This window comes from Dipodomys spectabilis, unplaced genomic scaffold, assembly GCF_019054845.1.
Source record: "Dipodomys spectabilis isolate Male_0828 unplaced genomic scaffold, ASM1905484v1 ptg000297l, whole genome shotgun sequence".
NCBI lineage: Eukaryota > Metazoa > Chordata > Mammalia > Rodentia > Heteromyidae > Dipodomys > Dipodomys spectabilis.
Genome location: NW_024870974.1, coordinates 1,534,820 through 1,556,588, shown reverse-complemented (window position 1 = coordinate 1,556,588; position 21,769 = coordinate 1,534,820). Strand labels below are relative to the sequence as shown.

General features: G+C 42.9%; 1 protein-coding gene across 3 annotated transcripts in view; it reads right to left on the bottom strand.

Moving 5' to 3' along the window:
- Window positions 1–9,188: 9,188 nt before the first annotated feature.
- The window catches only part of Elovl6 (ELOVL fatty acid elongase 6), a 92,352-nt gene continuing 79,771 nt past the window's right edge, over window positions 9,189–21,769 (bottom strand). For all 3 annotated transcript variants that reach the window (XM_042701846.1, XM_042701844.1, XM_042701843.1), the window contains exons 4-5: window positions 17,615–17,766; window positions 9,189–10,018 (exon numbers count right to left, since the gene is read on the bottom strand). In XM_042701846.1, coding sequence (XP_042557780.1) covers window positions 9,594–10,018; window positions 17,615–17,766 — 577 coding nt within the window. In that variant the 3' untranslated portion in view covers window positions 9,189–9,593. The remainder of the gene's footprint in view (window positions 10,019–17,614; window positions 17,767–21,769) is intronic.

Here is a 21,769-nt window from a genome sequence, read left to right as displayed (position 1 = left end):
GAAGTAAAATGCCAAGGGACAATGGCCTGGCCATGAATTCAAACTCCTGTGTCCCCTTCCCCACAAATGTCATATGATGGTGGCAATTTCTGAGTCTTTGATTATTGTTTCTTCACCTACTTAATTTTCTTTGAGTCTGTACCAAAAGAAGTGAATGAAGATCTCATGTCCCAGGTACCTCTCGGTCATGCAGGATAAGGGAAGGCATAGTAGGAACACAGACCTGGGACCATCGTGATCCTCAGAGAGCATCTGGAGATGACGAAATGAGGACTGACCGAAAGCTGGTGACTTGGGCCAGAGCACAGAGAATGGCACAGAAAGGGTTAAAGGATGTTCACTCTTCCCACACTGTACTGAGTAACTTGAAGAAGGGTCATCAGGGATGCTTGTGCAAAATACCAGTGCAAAGTTACGGCCTTGGTGACAAGGTATTTGCTGATAAAGAAGCCAAAGCAAATGGAACAACATGTCTCCTGGGAGCCGGTGGGGCTCTCCACGGCCTCCAGTGGAGAAGAGCATATTGAGCTCTACTTCACCCTGCCATGAAAGATGCTGGGCAGTGAAAGGTAGGGGCTGTCCGGGAAGAAGAAAATGACAAACTGGCAAAGGAGAAAATAAGACAGATTTGGAGCTTGCCAATCTAACCCCAAACACAGTGGAAAACCAAGAGGCTATCAACTGCAAAGTACCCAGGATTTCAGGAGACATGTTTTGTTTTGTTTTAATTTTTTTTTTTTTTTTTTGTTTGGTCATGGGGCTTGAACTCTGGGCCTGGGCGCTGTCCCTCAGCTCTTCAGCTCAAGGCAAGTGCTCTACCACTTGAGCCACAGCACCACTTCTGGGTTTCTGGTGGTTAATTGGAGCTAAGAGTCTCATGGACTTTCTTGCCCACACTGGCTTTGAACCATGATCCTCAGATCTCAGCCTCCTGAGTGGATAGGATTACAGGCATGAGCCACTGGCGCCCGGCTTGTACAACTTCTTAAGACAGGATAATAGCTGGAAAAATTATTGTTAATTGGCCTACATTTTATAATATCCATATCATGCTTATACGAAAAGAAAATGTCTTGATGTCTTGGGGCTTTTTTGTAGCATTTTTATAGTATGTAAGAGTAAAATATAATGCCTAAAGTTTTCTGGTAAACAAACATGGCAAAATGGTAGTAAGGGTCAGAGCTAGGTGCTAGAATAAAGTAACTGTGTTCTTTCTCTTCCCAGAGAGCCTGGCTGCCTGCAGAAAGACCCACTGGAGCAGGTTTTCATAAATAACACAGCAGAGTTGCACCCTGGGGGGCAGATTTGCCCTCTGGTATGAAAGGAATTAATGTTGTCTATAGAAAAGGAAGCTGTGTGTGTGAACTCCCAGAGTGTAACACAGGGCTTTCCACCCTGGAGGGCTGAACATATCAGAGACTACAGAATCCAAAAGGGAGAGGCTGGGGAAGCGTGGCCCAAGGCATCCTCTGTGGGCCACACTTAGGCCACACTGTTTTTCACAGTGAGTGTGGATATACTTTCTCCATAAGCACATGCAGAAGGCAAAATCCCAGGCTGTCTTTCTTCAACCATCACATGAAACACAATGAGGAACGTAAAGGGATAGTTAAAAATGCCAAAGGTGTCAACTTATAAAGAGAAAGGGTTTATTTGTGTGTGTGTGTGTGCATGCACACATGCATGCGCACATGCTAGTCCTGGATCTTGAACTCAGGGCCTGGGTGCTATCCCTGAGCTTCTTCTGCTCAAGGTTGGTGCTCTGCCATCTGCAGGGGTAGGGGCAGGAGGGAGCAACAAAAGCTTGTGATGGAGTCAAATGAGATTCACTGGATGAACAGGGAGCAAGTAGAGAAAGAAGTTGGGGCCATGTTCCCATTGCTCTTTCCCAGGGCACACCTAAAAGATGGCCTAAAACACCTCCACCAAGGTCCTACTGTTGCCCAGGAGTACTAGCCTGGAGTACAGAGCCTTTCACCCATGGGCCTTTGGAAGAGAGGTTTTCAAGATCCAGACTTGAAGAACAAGGGACAGAATGGCTAGCCAGGCACCAGTGGATCATGCCTGTAATCCTAGCTCCTCAAGAGGCTGAGCTCTGAGAATTAAGGTTCGAAGCTTACCCAGGCAGGAATATCCAACAAAGTGATGGAAGTGGAGGTGTGGCTGAAGTGGTAGAGCATCTACCATAAGCAAAAAATCCAGAGTGTGAGACCTTGAGTTCAAGTCCCAGTACTGGCACGGGTGCGTGGCTGCACACACACACACACACACACACACACACACACACACACACACACACACACACACACACACACACACACACACACACACACACACACACCAATTCCCCTCCCAAAACCAACTAGGATGACTGATTAGCAGTGTTCTTGAGATCAGGAGGGTCAAACATCTCTTCCTTGATTAATTCCAGATCACTACAGACAGAGCCAGGCAGCAAAGTGTGTGTAATTCTGTGTGTGGGATCTGGTTTTATGGGATCAGGGGAACTTCTCTAGTTCTCACCCCTGGAAACTCTGTGCTTAGCTGGGCCTCTAAGTTTGGTGTCGGAGAGAAGTGTCTGAAAATCAGACTCTGTCCCAGATCTAACAACGATCGCTGATCAGAGTGGAGTCCTTCACGTTATCCTCACTGCGCTCATCATTGATTGGTACACCCACTGTGACCAGGATGTAGACACATACCAAGACACACCATCATCATGTTACTCTAACACTGAGATTCTGATCAGCCATGGTTTCTTTCATAGGAAACCTGCTATAGAATACTTCTTGGACATGACATCACACGAGTACAGTATTTTGATGGCTAGACAGTGCTAGAAAAGCTTGCGTCCTTTAATTGCTTTATTCTTTGCTGAAGCTTTTTCATTTCAGATGGTACCTGATAGTATAGTCCTTTGTATTACATTTCCCCGTTACTCCCTCTTAAAAAATTAATGTATTTTTGTGTGCAGTATGAGTTTTCCATTTTAACCCAAGGAAACAAAATAGATTACAAAAAAAAAAGAAAAAAAGAAAAATATCCACATTTTTAAGTTCCATCTTAACAATGTATTTGGAAGCCAGGGAGTGATGCACATATATATAATCCAAAATCTATAGCTATTATCTATCTATATATGAAGATGAGGGAGAGAAGAGAAAGGAGAGAGAGAAAGAGGAGAGAGAGGAAGAGGGAGAGAGAGAGAGAGGGAGGGGAAGAGAGAGAGAGAGAGAGAGAGAGAGAGAGAGAGAGAGAGAGAGAGAGAGAGAGAGAGAAAGACTTTATTTGTCTGCAAAAAAGTTCCCTAAACAGCAGGATCTAGGGTTTCAAATACTAATGGCATGGGCAAAGTACTATTTCTTATATGTTAGACATCATACTCTGTAAAGCCAGGAAGAATGATGTAAGCCACGAAATCTCAAAAGTTAGCTATGGAATGCACCAAACATTGGGACTTGAAGGCCAGGTTATTTTAGGGAGAAGATGGAATGATTGAACTGGCCCTGGCCATAGCTGGCAAGGTATGCCCTGAGGTTATGAAGCATGTGTAGTTCTTGCTAAGTATTTCCCCTAATAGATTGCCTCAAAAAGTGTTAGCAATGTGGCAACGTTTAGTGTAGGTGCCTGGAATTAATTAATTTTATTGCCAGTCTTGGGGCTTAAACTCAGGGTCTGGGCACTGTCCCTGAGCTTCTTTTGTGCTCAAGGCTAGCACTCTACCACTTGAGCCAAACAGCACCACGTCTGGCTTTTTCTGTTGATGTTATACCAAGGAAATCGAACCCAGTGCTTCATACATGCTAGGCAAGCATTCTACCACTAAGCCACATTCTCAGCCCTGGAAAAAAAATTTTTTATGTGTTTACTTTTTTTAAAAAAATTATTGCTCCAATCAGGCCCTGGTTGCTCACACCTGTAATCCTAGCTACGCAGGAGGCCGAGATCTGAGGATCATGTTTCAACAGACAGCCTGGGGAAGGAAAGCCATGAGACTTTTATCTTCTATTAAGTTCCCCCAGCCCTCCGTGCACCACAAAAGGCTGTGGGTGGTAGAACACTATCTTTAAGCAAATAGTTCAGGGATAGCACACAGGTCCTGAGTTTAAACCCCAGAACTGACACATGCACGCACGCACACACACACACACACACACACACACACACACACACACACACACTTCTTGGATGCAGAAATTAAAGTTAAGATCATGTTTTCCCTTTGCATGGATCAAACAAGCATACCTTCTCATCTATAAACCTGGGACCTGATTTGTACTATATGCCCCATTAAGCCTGTTCAGAAGAGGTCAGCTGACTCATGTGGGAAACACAGAGCTTATAGGATGTTACCCCCAAAGGGCCTTAGAAGAGCAGGCTGCAGTGCGTGGACCATGGTCCGAGCTCGGCCAGGGACGGGGGGGGGGGGGGGGGGAAGAGAAGGGGGGGACAGGAGGGGCAGGACAGTTTTAGTCACTTCTCTGTCTCCTGAGTGGGAATAACTTTCTAGAGCTTGTTTTCCTGGGTGCTTTGAACTGCCCAGAATAATCAATAAAAGATACCAGATACACAGTTTGACTTTTAAATCAAAAGTTATGATTTTATTTTTTAATCTTAATACACCAAAAATATTTTTTTTATGTTGTGAAATAAGCACTTGAAAAGAACAGTTCCAACATTGCTGTGATTTGCTTTGAGAGGCATGGATGGGTGGGTTTCCATCTGGACACAGGCTCAGGGGCCCTCAAGAAGCAACACCTTCCAGTGGCTTCCAAGTTAAGCAGAAAGTAACCTGGGGCCTAGACATCCCCAGCCCAGCACTTGTCTGACACCAACAAGACCACTTGACCGGAAGCTCTAACAAGCTACTTTTTGATTGTATTTTTGTCCACTGGGAGAAAGTTCCACATGCCACCAAACACTAGGAAAACGATAGCATTTAAATACCACCATGACCTTTCTGTGTGTCCTAAATGGGTTGCCAATGGGGCTTGGTCCTGATGGGACTAGCTTTTCAACTAACCAGTTAACTCCACGATACCACAGTGCAGTTGTGGGCGTGCACTTCCAGTGAGATAAATCTGACACTTGCACCTGCCTGATCTCAATGGCAGAGCTGTTTCCAAGATCTCCCCCGACTTCTCCTTAATGCTACAGCAACTTATGTGTGTGACTTCCTTGAAAAGCATTATGTCTGGGGAGTCCCCTTCTCTGCTCCCTATCTGGGAGGATGAAGAAAGTAACTTAATGAGTCTAAAGGCTTATGCATGCCCTGGATGCTCCCTGTGGCACACTCACACCTGTCTTCTCCAGCTATAGAACCTGCTACATGGCAGGTTCTACAGGAAGGTAGATGTTTGATTTGAAGTGCATGGATACATTTATGTCAGTACTGGGTACCAGCAGACAATGCTGGCTCATTGGCAGCCTGGGACCTTGCGTGTCCTACTGAGAAGTGGATGACAGGCCACCAGTGCCCCATCAGCTGCCATTTGCAGGTGCATCGCATGACAGGCCAAATGCCATGTGTTCTCATCAAAGTTCCGCCCAATGGCAATGTACCTGGGGCAGAGGTACATTTTACATCCAGGTACACAATGTACCTGGATGATGTACATACATTTTTTGAAAGGGACAAGGGACAATGACTCACTCAGGGACACCCACTCGACCGTCATCTGAAGTTGAGAGCAAACTATGATTTTTTTTTAAGGACATTTTGGAGTACTGGAAAAAGTTATGGACTTTTCATACTATTTTCACCCAATCTGACTTGTCAGGCAGGCTGAATAACGTTTGAGGTGTCTTGGCCATACCCATGCCCATACAAACTTAAAGCTCTGAACTCTGAAAGATGAGGTCCACTCTCCTAGCAGCTCCTTCAATCAGCAGCTGGCCAATCTAACACCTGTATTAAAAGAAATCACCATCCAAATTTGAATCCCCAGCGTGGGGTAGCTAACTGACTTGTCTTGTGTGCCAGGCTCTCTGAGTAAGAGCCTGCTCTGTCAGAGTAAGGGAAAGACAGTAACTTGAGTATGCTCTCTCTCCCAGGACATTTAGCAGGTTGGGAACACAGCCAAACTTCTAGAACATTTGACTCCCATGTAAGACTCTGATGTGACAGCTTATCATGAAAATGCTACATGTGATTATTTATTTTAAAAAATGTGTTTCTTTCCTAGATTTATTCCCCTCGGAACATTTGCATCCTAAGAATCTTAGTTGCAGAATATTCATCCTACAAAAACTGGCCACCTGAATTGTCTGGCTGAGCCAAGATGAACCAAGACTAATCAGTCTCTTCATGTAAATTAAGAGAGGCCCCACACATCTGTGTCCCTACCCTGCCCCTAATTTTTATAGTGAGGTATGATTAGAAAAAATAAAAAAGAGAATAAGTTACTTGCAATAAGAACCATAACCCATGATTTTAATTGAATACTTTTGCCTGGCATTGGATATAAATACAATAAATATGCAATCATTGTTATAAGCAACAAAAACTGGGGAGTGTTTTATGCTAGAATTTCTTTGCAAACTCATGTAGTTGAAGCTCAGACCTAGTGTATTAAACATATATATGCATATATATGTAGCAAGATATTGTTCTCATCTAATAAAGGAATGATGTTTTTGCCACTCTGGGACTGGAATGCAGTGGGAATTTTCTAATAGAAAAGATAACCTATTGCAGCTTAGTGGGGCAGCTATAAACTTGTCTGCCCAGGTTTTTCTGGAATGTTCACTGACAGCAGGATATTCTGTGGCAGTCAATTGTCTGGTATGTTTCAGATGTGTCATGGGCCAGGGATCCGGCCTCTTATCTCAATGTAATTAAAGTAGCTAAGCGAGATGTTAAAAACAGTATACTGAACCTGTCAGACCAGAATTCTGTTTTTAAATGTGTGGCTCCCCCTCCCCCCCGCCATGATAACTATCAAAAATTCTTTTAAGATATATTTAGCTAGTTTAAAAACAACTTACTAGACCATTCAACCTGCAGACAAAAGATTTTAAGTTGTTTTTGAATGACAGCATGACCCCAAGATAGAAATGAAAATGCTTCTGGAAACTTGATTTAGTCCCTTTTTTGGGGGCTCAGTTCCATATTGTAGTGTAGCTCCTACCATAAGTCATTGAATTAAATAATCAACCATCAGGTGAGCTTCTCACCGGTCTTTCAGTGAAACTCAAGGGAATTAGTATGTGGGCCTTTTCTCGTTTTGATTATTCTGCTTATTTTCTACTATGAGAGGAGATGTACTGCACAGAATCAAGTGTTTGCAAAGCTCAAAAGAACATTTGCAGCTTAGTTATTACAGCACACCTACCTTTGCCCTAATAAAGACACATCCCTCCAGTCAAGCAATTATCTCATCTACAAACCAACACCAAGACACCATACGAGACTGTTCACACTCACTTAATGCAGGCACAAGAGCTCTCTCCCCAGTCCTTTCGGTCATGGCTTGATTAGCATGGATTCTTGCTCCACCAGTTCAGCCATTCACACAGAATGGAATAAAACTTTATTCTCTTTAAAATTCCACACGGAAACAAGATGCTGACATAGCCCTTGCCATCTCTGACAGAAAAGCACAACAGCTGTGTCACGAATGATGGCACAATTAAAGCTAAAATAATATAAAAATAATCTGGAAAAAAATCCCTTTGACTGTACACTATCAAATAAAGCAAGAAACATAAAACGACAGTTTCTGCTAGCCAGAAAATGTGTTACTATTCGTTTGGGCTTTGAAGTTCAGTGTATCCCACATTTGTGTGTACATATGTGTGGTTATCTGTGTATAATCTATGCACTGAAGTAACCTCTAATCTTTTCATCTAGCAAGCCTAATCATTAAGCTACTTAACCAATTAGAAATACTATGATATCACACTGAACAACTTTACATAATTGCTTCTTTGAAATACTAGGAATGTTGACACATTTATTTGGCTTGTAGAGGACTGAAATATTACACTTAATATTATCTAGCTTTTTAATTTTTTTCTCTTAAAGAATATGGCTCTTAGTAAATTGATTTTCTGAGTTCCAGAGCAACAAGTCCCCTTAAAACAAACAAACAAACAAAAACTTCTGAAGCCGACTTGAAGCAGAAAGGATATCTTCTGGTTTAGCCAAAAATAGGATGAGTACTCTGATATAATTTCGGATGTGAGGAATTAATCTACGGTGGGCGGGGAGCTGTTTGTTGTCCATTGCTTTTAGCCAAACTTGTCATGAAGGATTTGTTGAAGTATCTCCACTCGGCCAGCAGAGGGCACTTTAAACACCTCTGCATTGCTTGAGGAGCAAATGCAGATGCAGAACCACAGTGTTCATCCAAAATCAGGCAGAGAGCTCTGCAGATTTCTTCTTGAAAGTCACAAAAATATAGAAAAGCATAGTTTGTTCCATAGGGCTTCATTTGGAAAGTCAGGAATACATGTAAAGTCAACTAGGGCGGGTGTACATTATTTCCAGTTTAGTGGATGGATCTTCAGCTATGTCCCTTACTAGCTCCAGTGGCAATGTGCTGAGCCTTTGTATGGATAGTAAGGGTTCCATTTTCAAGGTAATTGCTTGCACTTTCATTGCTTCGATTCAATAGTATTTACTCTCCTGCTCAAGTCTGGGGCAATGGAACAAAGGCAAAAATGCTAACTTTAATTTAATAAAGAGTAAATATTACCATTTGATGACAAGCAATGCTCTGTAGCGGAGAGATTCCTTTAGGACCAAGGCTGAATTGTTTCCATCCTTCCAGAAAAGAAAAGGAAAAAAGAACCGTGGAAAACTATTGTGCCCTGTTTAGTTATGGCAAATTCATTAGCCTGAGGCTTTTCTTCAGTGAGAGAGAAATGTTGATTTGGGTTTTGTTTTTTTTTTTTCTCCTCAGTTGAAATTAAAAAAGAAAAAAAAAAGATTAAGACATCTTTTCTCAGGAGAGCAACAACAGCTAAATTTTCTTAAAAGGCTTTAATTTCTGCAAAAAGCATATTTATTCTAGATATAAACCCTGTGTATCTTCCACTGTTATCATTTCTATGGGCTTCAGGTTCATGTTGAATATTAGAAAGATTGTGTGTGTGTGTATGTGTGTGTGCTCGCACAGTTTTAAAGTACAATTCTTCCATCCTTAGAGAAATACAACACTTAGTAAAGACCTTTTTTTTTCCTTCTTCATATGGTGTTAATAGCCTTTGCTTGCTTTCTATTAGTCTTTCTGCCTCTGGCTCCCTTTTGCTTACATTTGTCCTAGGGTTGACAGATTAAAAGTTGGGGGGGGGACCTTCCCCGCCCCCAGCAGCAGTGCTTTGAGATAGAGGGGGTACTCAGTGAGTCCTCACCCCAAAAAAGGGTCATAAACTTACTGGGTTACGTCAACCTAATTATTCTCACGCTGCTTCGGGTTTGTGTGTCTGCTTGTATGTTGTTTTGTTTTAGCTGCACCATATGTGATATTTCCTTGTGCCATTTTCTTTTGTCTGGTTGGTTTTTTTGTTTGTTTTTTTTGTTTCATTTTTGTTTTTGTTTTTTTTTTAATTGATGACCCTGAGCTATGGCTGCCTCCTCAGTTCCACCACTATTCAGCCTTGGTTGTTTTCCTCATTTTGCCGATGTAGGCCTCAAAGAAGAAATGGCAGAAGAGTACGAAGTAGCTGAGGTACATGAGTGAGGACCAGAAGATGTTCTGAAAGTGAGAGTAACACTGGTCATGCTGCATCCAGGAGAAGACTAGGTAGTTAATCACACAGCCCATGAGCATCTGAGTGATCTGGGACAAGGTGATGAACATGGCAAACTTCCGAGAGACACGGAAACCCGCAGCCCTCAAGGCATAGTAAGTGTACATCACGGCATGCACGCCATAGTTCATCGTCATGAACCAACCACCCCCGGCCACCATGTCTTTGTAGGAGTACCAAGAGTACAGGAGCACAGTGATGTGGTGGTACCAGTGCAGGAAGATCAACTTCTGCTTCCTCAAGATAATGAAGATTGTATCTCCTGGAAGACAATGAAAGAGAAAAAGCATGAACGTGAGCCCCTTGATTTGTCCCAGAGGGTAACTGGAGGTTTTAGAGAAGGGCTGGATTCGAATCATAAACTAAGATCAACTCGTTTGCTAAACCAGTGTTCCTGGTGAAGAAAATGTGGGCAAGATCCTCATTGCCTTAGAGTGTCCTCTTGTAACTAAAGAGGGATGGATGGGAGGTATAGCTTAGAGTTCCTTACAGATAAAAGAGGATAATCAATATACTTTCATTCCCTCACCCCTGGGGTGGGGTCAGTCATGGGACTTAAACTCAGGGTCTGGGTGCTGTCCCTGAGTTCTTTTGCTTAAGGTTAGTCCTCTACCACTTTGAACCACAGCTTGGTTTTTGAGTGATTAATTGCAGATAAGAGTCTCAAAGGGATTTTTGCCCAGACTGGCTTGGACCCGCAATCCTCAGATCTCAGCCTCCTGAGTAGGCTAGGTTTACAGGTATGAGCCACTGGGTGTCTGGACTTTATTTTATTAAAATTGCTTTTGTTATTATGAAAGTGATGCACAAAGGGGTTACAGTAACATAAAATATACTTTCGTCATACACAGGAAAGGCAGCCACAAATACTTCTTTCAAGGTATGTGACACAAAATTCTACTAACTTTGGCTCTGGAATGGACAGTAAAGCCGGGTGATTCAAGTCTCAAGGGAACCAAACATGTCTTTGGAACTATTTGGAGAGAGGCCAGAAGGGCTTAACTCAGGCCATTTACTAATCAAAACTGACTGGAATGCCAACAAAAGTCCTCAGAAAATGGTGCTTAGGTCTTTTTGAGTCATAAAACCATCGTTTTTTCGTTGGCCTATAACCAAACACGTATCCCTCAAATGTGTGTCTTGGGGAGCACCTCACAAAATGTAGGTAATAATGGGCCAGGAGACACTAAAGCCATTTTCCGTACACACCTACGGATGAGGGGAAAGAAAGCATTTTCTACCAATGAGTCAAGAGAGGAAAAATGGAAATGCAATCGTTTTCATTTTATGAAATGAACTGTAAAAAGGCTCTCCAGGTGCTATTGAAAAAATGTCTAATAATATCCCTCTGTAGAAAACGAAGACGACACCTGATGTGAGGTAGGGAACGTATATAATAGAAGCTAGAATTATACTCAAGTAGGTAGATGCTCTGTCTTTGCAATGGCTTCCCTTCCTGATTCTGAAAGAGACAGAATAGAGAACATTGATGTACAGTTCCATTACCAATAAGATTTCATTTAGAAAAGAAAAAAAGAGTTGACATAGGGTTATGGAGCGGAAACACATAGATACATCTTTCTTCCTCAGCACCTCAGGTTATCGACAGCATCCCTCACAAACATGGCTTCTTTGTATACAACAAAAAGGACTCCAAGATTCTTATTTCAAAATTTCGATAAGCACAAAAGGAACTACTGCTTATGCCTCTCCTGTCCCTGAGAAGCCATGTGATTTCCCACCATTCTTAGCGTTAGGCAAGGACAAAGACCACTAGTAAGTTTTCCATGGTTGGTTCTGATGATTTTGGTTACCATCCATGAGTGCTACCCTCTATTCCAGTTACCAAGAGCTACTCCTTTCTTTCCCTACTCAATTATTAAGCAGTCACGACCTCGTATTTGTCTAGAACAGAATAGCTAAGTTGCCAGTTGCTACATTTCTGAACCGATTATACAATTCCCATTGGCAGCTTCTCTCACACAAGAAGCTTGATTTTTATTGTATCTCTCATGTGTATGCTCTAAGAGCCCAAACTGGTGTCCAGAGACTCTGGATCTTTGTGTTAAACTGGGTTATTCCAGCCTGCCTGTCAAGATCACCACTTCTGTATGATTACAGTTCTGTGTCTCTCTTCCCTCTGTAGGCGATCATGGAAATACCCTTGTTAATTCACCTTTGTCAAGGTGGAAAGAAGGCAGAAGTTCATAATTGAGAAGATCTTGGTCACAGGTCTCTTAGCTATCACAAAAAACATCAGTCTGACGCACTAGCTAAACATGTAAGCTATTTCCCATAAAGTAACAAGCATTTCATCTTAATTCTTTAGCTTTAATTTGGCTTCATCATGTCTTGCGTATTAAGACCTGTCTAAAGTAGAATTTAAATAAGAAAATGGTAGCTCCAAGTCTGAAGTGGCAGGTTGGTTGGATGGGGCTTTTCTTATCTGGAGGATGGGATTGTCTCAGGTTTTATTTGGAACTGACAAGTTACTTTGCGGGGAGGGAGCTGAGGTGGGACAGAAAGCTGCAACATGAAATCTTCAAAGCAAAATTAGTTTGAATTCATTGAAGACTTTTCTTTTTCCCTGAAGAGAGATGCAGGATGGTAGATTGACTAATAATGTGTCCCAGCAATGCGTCTGGGATCACTTGAAGCGGGGAATGGGGTGCTGGAAGAGCCAATCAAGACCTCTTTTGGTTTGGGATATTGCATTTACTCTATTCCAACAGGTACGAATTCTTGTTTCTGTGCATGTGTGTATGTGGGGGTGTGAGGGAGCCCACATAGTAGAATATTTCACTTGTCAGAAGCTTTAGTCTTTGGCCAAGTTGTGGCATTTTTAGGCTTGCCAAAAAGCTGTAGAGGAATCCAGAAATGTAAACCATCGTAAGGACTTAAGCAGTTGCTATCGGCCAACGAATCTTTTTGTTTGGATCAAATGTCCAGTGAATATATTTATCATAAAACAGATTTTTGGCCAAGTACCAGCAAGGGGACTATGGACTGTGGAAGGTGTTTCATTCATGTCACCTAGTTGAGTACTTCCCGATTCATGTTATCCTCACCATCATCTCTGTAATCTTGGCCTCAGGACATTCTGTCAAGTAACAAACCTGTAGGCAGTGCACGGGTTGGATGTACCTACTAAGTGCAGATCTCCAGGTCGACCAAGAAGGCCATGGACTTTGAGGACTTCCCCTCCTCGCCCCCCGCCCCCGCCCCACTAGAATGTCCACAGCCACTGAAGAGACATGAAAAGGAAACTGCCCCTGTGGCCTGTCACCAATGGCTGAACCCCCTCCTCACAGAGCGAGCTAGAGTGCAGCTGAGTCAGAGCATCAAGAACAATGATCAGCTCAACTGAGCAAGGACCTAGACTCGGAGCAGATGTTTCCAAGTTTCAACAAAAGCAAAATCTCAGCAGGTTTTAATGTAATTCACACAGTAGGCACTAAAGATTTGGCACACAAAGCAGAGTGGTGGCTCTCTGGCTGTCCCTTGTTCTAACAGAGCAGAACTCCACAACCTCATTGAAACGAGCTCACTGTTTTCTGCTGAAACAGAGGGTCCCTTCTTGCTACGCTGGAGAGTTCAGTAAAGGGCGAATGGGGGAGTTTGTGTTGAATGGGTTCAGAATGTCAGATAGGAGAGATGAGAAAGTTCTAGAGAAGGATGGCGTGATGGCTTCACAACAATGTGAATATTTTGTCCATCTTACCACCATATAAAAGACGTTTCATTATAGCCACAGGCATGGGGATTTAAGGGAAAACGACACTTGCACTGCTGTGTGTGAAAAGCGTTTGGATTTTCTCATGAGATCTGGAGAGAGTTCAGGTTCAGAGTGTTGAGAGGCAGAGTTTGGGCCCTGAAGCGGAAATCTTCTCAATTATCCAAAAGGATAAATCCTTCCTGATTAGATGGATAGTGATGAGGTTTCCAAATTCATCCTCTAAAATGCACCAAAAGGCACCAAGGCAAACTGAGCTGTGGCTGAGGATATACTGAGCATTGCTATGACTCTGAAGTTATCTTTTTTTCCTTTTATTTATTTTTCAATTGTTATTCTAAAGGTGATGTACAAAGGGATTAGTTATGAGTCAGGTGATGAGTACATTTCTCTCCCAATCTTTCTCCCATGCCCTCTCTCACACAGATCATTTTCAACCTAGTTAGAAATTCTTTTGGAATGCTACTGCCAAATAAATTCTATAATATTTGACATTTCATATTGTCAATTTTTTTTTTTGGGGGGGGGGGGAGGAATCCGGTTGTGGGGCCTGAACTCTGGGCCCGGGCGCTGTCCCTCAGCTCTTCAGCTCCAGGCTAGCACTCTACCACTTGAGCCACAGCGCCACTTCCGGCTTTTTTCTTTTTGCTTATGTGGTGCTGAGGAATCGAACCCAGGGCCTCAGGCATGCAAGGCAAGCGCTCTACCACTGAGCCATCTTCCCAGCCCCATACTGTCAATTTTTTAAAGAAAAGTGCACTCTGAAGATAAAAATACCTCTAAACAGACTCTACAACCAAGAGCAGACACAGTGACACAGGCCTTTGATCCTAGCTACTTGAGAGATTGGGGCAGACAGCGTTCCAGTCCCAGGTTGGCCAAGGCAAAAAGTAAGAAATACTACCTGGAAAATAAAGCAAAGCCAGGCACTGATGGCTTATGCCTGTAATTCTTAGCAACTAGGGAGGCTGAGATCTGAGGATCACAGTTTGAAACTGCCCCGGGAAACAATCTGTCTCTTCGATTAACCACTAAAAAGCCAGAGGCAGATGTGTGGCTCAAGTGACAGAATGCTAGCCTTCAACAAAAAAGCCAAGTGAGAGTCTGAGGTCCTGAGTTCAAGCCCCAGTGCAGGCACAAGGGAAAACAACCCAAGCACAGAGGGATGGAAGCTGTGGTTCAAGTGGTAGAACACCCGATGCAAACTCTATTTTTGAAGCCAAATACGGCCCCTCGCCCTGCAAATCCTTCCAGAAATACTAAAAGGTAAAAATTATAGATGTATTTCGTGTATTTATGTATCTGCAATCAGCCCTGAATTAAAAAAAAAAAGATGAGTAAGGGGTTTTATAAGGACATTTATATAGAATAAAAAAGTTGGGCTGGGGGACTAACAAGTCTTAACTTGAATCAGTCTCACATTTTTAACCATGTAGGAATGTAGGAAAGAAAGAAAAACCCACAAGAATAAAGAAGAAATGCTCATGTTCTCAGACCAAGACCAGCAAGGAAACAAGTTACCTGATTCTGACACCTTACAAACCTTTGTAAGAAAAGTGTCACTGAAAAACAAACAGACCTGGTAAGGCAATCATTTTATCTACCCATGAGACTATGAGATTACAATATTCTCAGAGAATTTAACACATCTTACTCTAGCTATAGACTCTCATGAATTTTCTATAGAGTAAGGTTAAGTGCTCTCAGTACAATCTTAAAAAGTAGCTTACAGCAGCTTGAACGCAGAGCCTGGGCACTGCCCACAAACTTTTTTATTCCAGGCTGGCTCTCTACCACCTGAACCACAGCTCCATTCCCAGCTTTTTAGTGGTGAATTGGAGATAAGAGACTCACTGACTTTCCTGTCTAGGAAAAGTCTCAGTCCTCTGAGTAGCTAGGCTTACCTTAGCATAAAATTCTGGTTTAACAGTCATTCTCTTTCAGTCCCTATTAAATGCCCAACTCATGGCAGGTGCTTCATTATTAGGTTAGTGGCTGGCTGTATAAACGAACACAGATTAGCACAATCTAATAGTTTGCACAAGCGCTGTGTGTGGGGGTGTAGAGTGCACACAGCGGTTATGTAGTTATATTGGACCCAATATACCTAGCACACCTATTCTTCTCAGAAAACGTTTTTGGGGCATTTTCTGCTCTGTCTCTTCCCTTGTTCTGAAAGGGAATAACAATCAAACAATGGCCAGGTACTTGCTGTTGGTGGATGTGTAGCACAGGGAACTCAGATTGTACAGAAAAAAGCAGATTTGGGCAGGAAGTAGGAGATACCTGACTGGAGATGGCTGGTAGCTTAACAGGAGGTTGGTAAAGAAACTATGACCTTTAAGCCCCTTTTCCTAAGAGAACCAGGAAAGGGAATCAATAAGTAGCATTTACTCTAAATACGTGTGCTTTCTTTAATTCCAGAATTAAGATAAAAAACTTATCACCGTAACTTTGAATATAATTGGTCTTTTCAATTCTTTTTTTTTTCTTTAAAATATTAACTCCCATATTGTTAAACTATGAGAATTACTCAATTGGTTGATTAATTAGTTGTATACTAAACAAACACACAATTCTTTTTTGGCAAGGGATATGGGGTTTGAAGTCAGGGCCTTATACTTGTCAGAGAGGTGCTCTGCCACTTGAGCCACACCTCTGGTCCTCTTTTTCATTGGTTATTTTTGAGATTGGGTCTCATTTCCTAACAGAGCCCTCACCAGTCTGGCCCTTAATCTGTCTATTGCAGGCTTCTCTGTGTTGTTGGGATCACAGGGAAAACACACAATCCTTAATTTCAGATTAACAAAAAATGTTGAGAAAGCCAGGGAATGGGATGGCCTAGGGAAACACATTTGATTATGAGCCAGTGGCTGGAATTGCTTGGGGTTGCGCTGAGTGCTTTATCACCACTGAGTGTCCCTTTTGCCAGCCATGAGCAGACTTTCCTTGAGAACTGGTAAATCTACCAAGGTTTCTGTCAACTCATGCCACCCTTACCTTCAAGACTGCCAGTGAGTGAGAGATCAAATGTCAGAAATATACAAATATAGGGGCTGGGAAGATGGCTCAGTGGTAGAGCGCTTGCCTCACATGCATGAGACCCTGGGTTCGATTCCTCAGCACCACATAAGCAGAAAAAAAGCTGGAAGTGGTGCTGTGGGTCAAGTGGGAGGGTGCTAGCCTTGAGCTGAAGAGTGGAGGGACAGCACCCAGGCCCAGAATTCAGCCCCCATGACCACAAAAACAAAACAAAACAAAACAAGAAATATACAAATATAACCCGTATTTTCTAATCATTTCTAGAAGATGAATAATCTACTCTTCTTCAGGGCCAAATTCTTTGATGGTTAAACTCCAACCACATCAGAGACCAGCAATTAGCGTTTGTTAATGAGAACTCCAGGATACCCAAACAAAATGCTAAATTTCCTAATATGAATCCTACTAACTCCAGGGGTGCAAGAAACCTTCGATATGTGACTTGGGGAACATCCATGCAGTTCCTTTTCTCTGTGCTTCTAATATTAGCTCAGCTGCTAATGAGTCTTCCAGAGGGGGCTGTGGCTATTTTATAAATCCCCAGAAACAATCTATTTTTAAGAGTGCTTGAAAATTGGCTCATTGCATGTAAACGATGTCACTATTAATATACATGGCATAAAATTATCTAAAGAAGGATACAAGAGGAGAGTGAGAAAAAAAGTACAAGTCAATCAAGCACTCAAATTCACTCATTTTCCTGCAACCCTCAAAGGAAAAAACACTTCAGACTGTGTACTTCATTCTGTGTGTGTGTGTCCATGTGCACATGTGCATGCGTGCACGCACGTAGGTTATGTCAGTACTAGAGCTTGAACTATGGGCCTAGGCATTGTCCCTTAGCTTTTTTGCTGCAGGCTGGCACTCTACTAGAGCCACAGCTCCCCATCTGGCTTTTTACTGGTTAATTGGAGATAAGAGTCCCTTAGATTCTCTGCCCAGGCTGGCTTCAAACCATCATGCTCAGATCTCAGCCTCCTGAGCAGGTAGGATGATGAGCTCCCAGCATTCATTTTTAGTACGTACTGTGGACGTGTGGCTGGGAAGAGGAGGGGGTGGGGCGGAATGAGGGAAGGCACTCACCTAGTTCCGGTGCTTTGCTTAGCACAAAGGCGTAAGCCCAGAATTTGCTGATGGGTCCATTGTAAAAACCCTGGTCACAAACTGACTGTTTCAGTCCTTTGGTCATCAATATGTACACCATGTAAGCACCAGTTCGAAGAGCACCGAATGTACTTCATAATGAAAAGGAGAAAGAAACAACTGTTAGAAATTCAATTTACTTCTGACATCAAGCACACAAGAAGGGACTGGCAATCATTGGTAGGAAAGAGACAGCATAATCACAATAACGTGCATTTACCTGAAAGTACCTTTGTGTGTGTGTGTGTGTGTGTGCGTGTGCGCGCACGTATGTGCATGCGTGCCAGTCCTGGGGCTTGAACTCAGGGCCTGGGCGCTGTCCCTGATCTTTTATGCTCCAGGCTAGTGTTCTACCACTATAGCCACAGCTCCACTCTGTCCTTCCTTACCTTCTATATTGTGTGAGTGAGGGGGAGGAAGTACAGGGGCTTGAACTCAAGGCCTAGATATTGTCCCTTAACTTTTTCCACCTGGGGCTGGCAATCTACCACTTACGCCACAGCTCCACTTTTGGTTTTATTTGGATAAGAGTCTCACAGGCTTTCTTGCCTGGGCTGGCTTCTAACTGTGTGTGGTCTTCAAATCTCATCTTTCTGCATAGCTAGGATTAAAGGCACAAACCACTGGTGCTTGGCTTTTCTAAAACTTTCTAATTTCAAAGAAATGTCTTCTCCAAGAGAAATGACCTAAGCCTTCCCAGGCAGTCAACTGTCTCATTTGGAGACAAGGAATTGGATTGAACTGGTAAAGTCAGATAATAATGATTTTTGTTGGTGGTGTTGAATTGATTTCTTGTTCTGCCTTTACCTCACTAGATGTTGGAGATATATATATAATTTTTTTATGTTTTGCTTTTTTTGGTCCTGGGACTGTACCTGAGCTTTTCTGCTCAAGGCTAGTAGTTCTCTACCACTGAAGCCACAGCTCCATTTCTGGCTGTTTGGTGGTTCATTGGAAATCTGAGCATCACTGCCTTTCCTGCCTAGACTGGCTTTAAACCATGATCTGCAGATGTCAGCCTTTCTGAGGAGCTAGGATTACCAGTGTGAGCCCACTCAGAGACAACTAAATTTTAATACAAGAAGCTCCAGCAACCCCAATTTGGCTGCTTTGTTTGGCTGCTATGGAAGTTTACAGGAAAATCTGAATGTGGTACCACAGAAAACTGTGCATTGCCAGTTGGATATAAATTCCTCCTTTCTTTTCCAGATTAAAGAACCCTTTCCCATGGAAGGGAAATCACCTTAAGATATGGTGTGAGCTATTGTCCTTGGCCCTATTGCCAATTTTGAATTATTTTCCTTATTCATCACTTTCTGATCCATCTCAAGACGTCTCGCTTTAGAGATAATGTATCTACTTTTCATATATCTGCTTTTCATAAAGCCCAAAGAAAGGAACAGGCAAATAATGCCCTCTCATACAAATTGATCTCACTAGTCCCAGAGCTAGAATTCTTCTGAGTCAGCAAACTTGTTTTCTAGAAAATCACCTTTCCAGTGTCCCCAACCACCATACGTAGAAACTGCACAGTTTCTACTATTTGCTGCTAGGGTGTGTGCTTTGTCTTAAAGATCATTGGTAGTTCATTGCCCATTTCTTTCTTTTCTCTTTTGGCAGTACTGGGGTTTGAACTCAGGGTCTCCCTCACATTTGCTTGTCAGGCGCTCCCCCCAATAGTCCTTTTTGTCACTGATATATTTTGGATATGGTCTGACAGTTGGCTTTGGACCAGGATCCTCCATATACCCCTTATTCAGCTAGAACCACAGGCACGCAACTCACTCCTGGGCTTGCTATAAGATGGGCTTGCTAATTACTTTGCCTAAGGTGGCATCAAACCTCATTCTATCTGATCTCTACTTTCTGAATTGCAAAGATTACAGGCATGAGCTATTGTGCTTGGCCATAGTCCTAATTTCGAATGGGTAATGCATAATGGTTTCCTTTCTGTTGTAATAGAAATCATTAGTCAAATTCTGGCTGGTTGGCTGTGATCACAAGAGTTCTAGGAAGTGGGTCTGAATTTGGAGCCAATAAATACGGCATATACAAGTTGGAGGTTTAAGATCCCTGTGTGTGTGTGTGTGTGTGTGTGTCTGATTTAGCATTGTAGAACCAAAGGTCTTGGTATCACAGTGACACACAATAATGCTGACAATGAGTGCACACAACACATATTATTGTCTCGTATCTGGGCCTAAGCTGCATTCCCTGAACTGTGAACAAGGCTGACTCAGAGCAGAGGACAGTGGTGCTTGTCTGGGAGACCGTCAGTGCCAGCCATTGGTGCATTGTTGTAGGCTGACAAAGCTATTGCTGGGGTGGGGGGGGGGGGCGCCTCTCAGCCAATAGGATGATTGTTCCAGGTGGGAAGCCACCAGCTCTGGGCCCAGTACATCTCAGCCACCACCTCCTATGGAACTGGGCGGGGATTATGACAAACACACCTCACAGTGACATGTTACTTAATACCCTGTCAGGAGAGGAGCCATTCTCTCTTGCCAGCCTCACATTTCATCGTGAGGCAGTAGGTACCTCATGAGCCCCCACCCCCTTATTTTTGCTCAGAGGCAAACTTGTCTACAGCATTCACCCACTCTTTGGCTTAGGCCCAGTTCGAAAGCATTCTGAGCAGCTACCAAGAGCTTTGAATTGCAGAGCGAAGTCTTTGGACACGGGCACACCAGGATCACTTACTGAATTTGTGACCGGACACGCTAGGTTTTCTTTCACGTGGAATGAGGAGGCTATATAGCCTGCAAATTCCTTCTATGAGTTTTGTAAAGCACTGTTCAGTAAGGTGTTTGGTGTCAAGCTTCTGATATACTCATGCTCAAGAATATTGTTTATGAATGGTTAGCAGGGCTTGTAATCCTAGCTACCCAGGAGGTTGCAATCTGAGCATCAAGGTTTGAAACCAGGTTAGGCAGGCAGGAAAATATGTGAGACTTATCTCCAATAAACTACCCGTCTCCCCAGAAGTAGAGAGCTGTGGTTTATGTAGTAGAGTGCTAACCTTGAGCAAAAAAAGCTCAGGGATAGTGCCCAGGCCCTGAGTTCAAGCCCTAGGACTGGAACGCACACAACAAAAAGTTTATGAAAGGTTAAAGTTAATTATCCCTAAGTGAAAGTCAAGGAAATTGAATTCTAGAGAATTTGATTTGCCCTGATTCTCCATATCATTGATATTAGTCTCATTGATATGAGAACTCTCATAGAATGTGTCTGCCTATCTATCTCTTATCTACCTGCCTACCTACCTACCTACCTACCTATCCCTACTTCCAGAAATGCTGGGTTTATTACTAGGACCACATCTATAATCTCAACTACTTATAAGACCAAGACAGGAAGCTCATGAGTTTAAGATGGTCTCAAAAATAAAACAGCTATGGGTGTAGCCCAAGTGGGATAGAATGCTTTTCCTAACATGTGCAAGACCCTGGAGTTCAACCTTCTTTAAGACAAAAGGAAAGAAAAAAAGCAAGAGAAAAAACAACATTTCACCCATGTCTATGACCTGAGTTCGAGGTCTGCCTCCTCCAAGTCTCCAGAACTGCTGTGAGACCTTCATTCTCTGAACACTTATGCTGGGACGTTCTCGGAGGCCTAGGGAGGTTTACTCCTTGCATAGAACCCAGAGTGAGGGCCAGAGACATTCAGGAAGCTCGATCTCTGAGTGCCTCAGGGCCCCCTCCTCCCCCCCTCTTTTGTATCTTGACTGACTGGCCAGGCACCAACTCTATACGTTGTCACTATACTAATAAGTTCACAAGAGGATTAACAATGAGCGTTGCCCACAGTATGTCTGAAGGAGAGGCTGTAGGAAAGTAATTGGTTCATGCATGAGGTATATTCCAGCCGGATGACAAAGATTATTCTAAATGCAGAGCCTCAGACAAGCTGTGGTCTGTGCTGAATTAGGGTGGGTGACTATGTCACATGCCTTTTCTTGGCTCACATACTTAGCTTTCTTTTTTTCTTTGTGAGACATTATCTAAGTTCTCCTGCCAAAGCCTACTCCAGATTATAACAGTAATGGGGTAGCAGAGTGCTCCGTTGCTATTCTCCATTGGCATATGAGGCATTTAA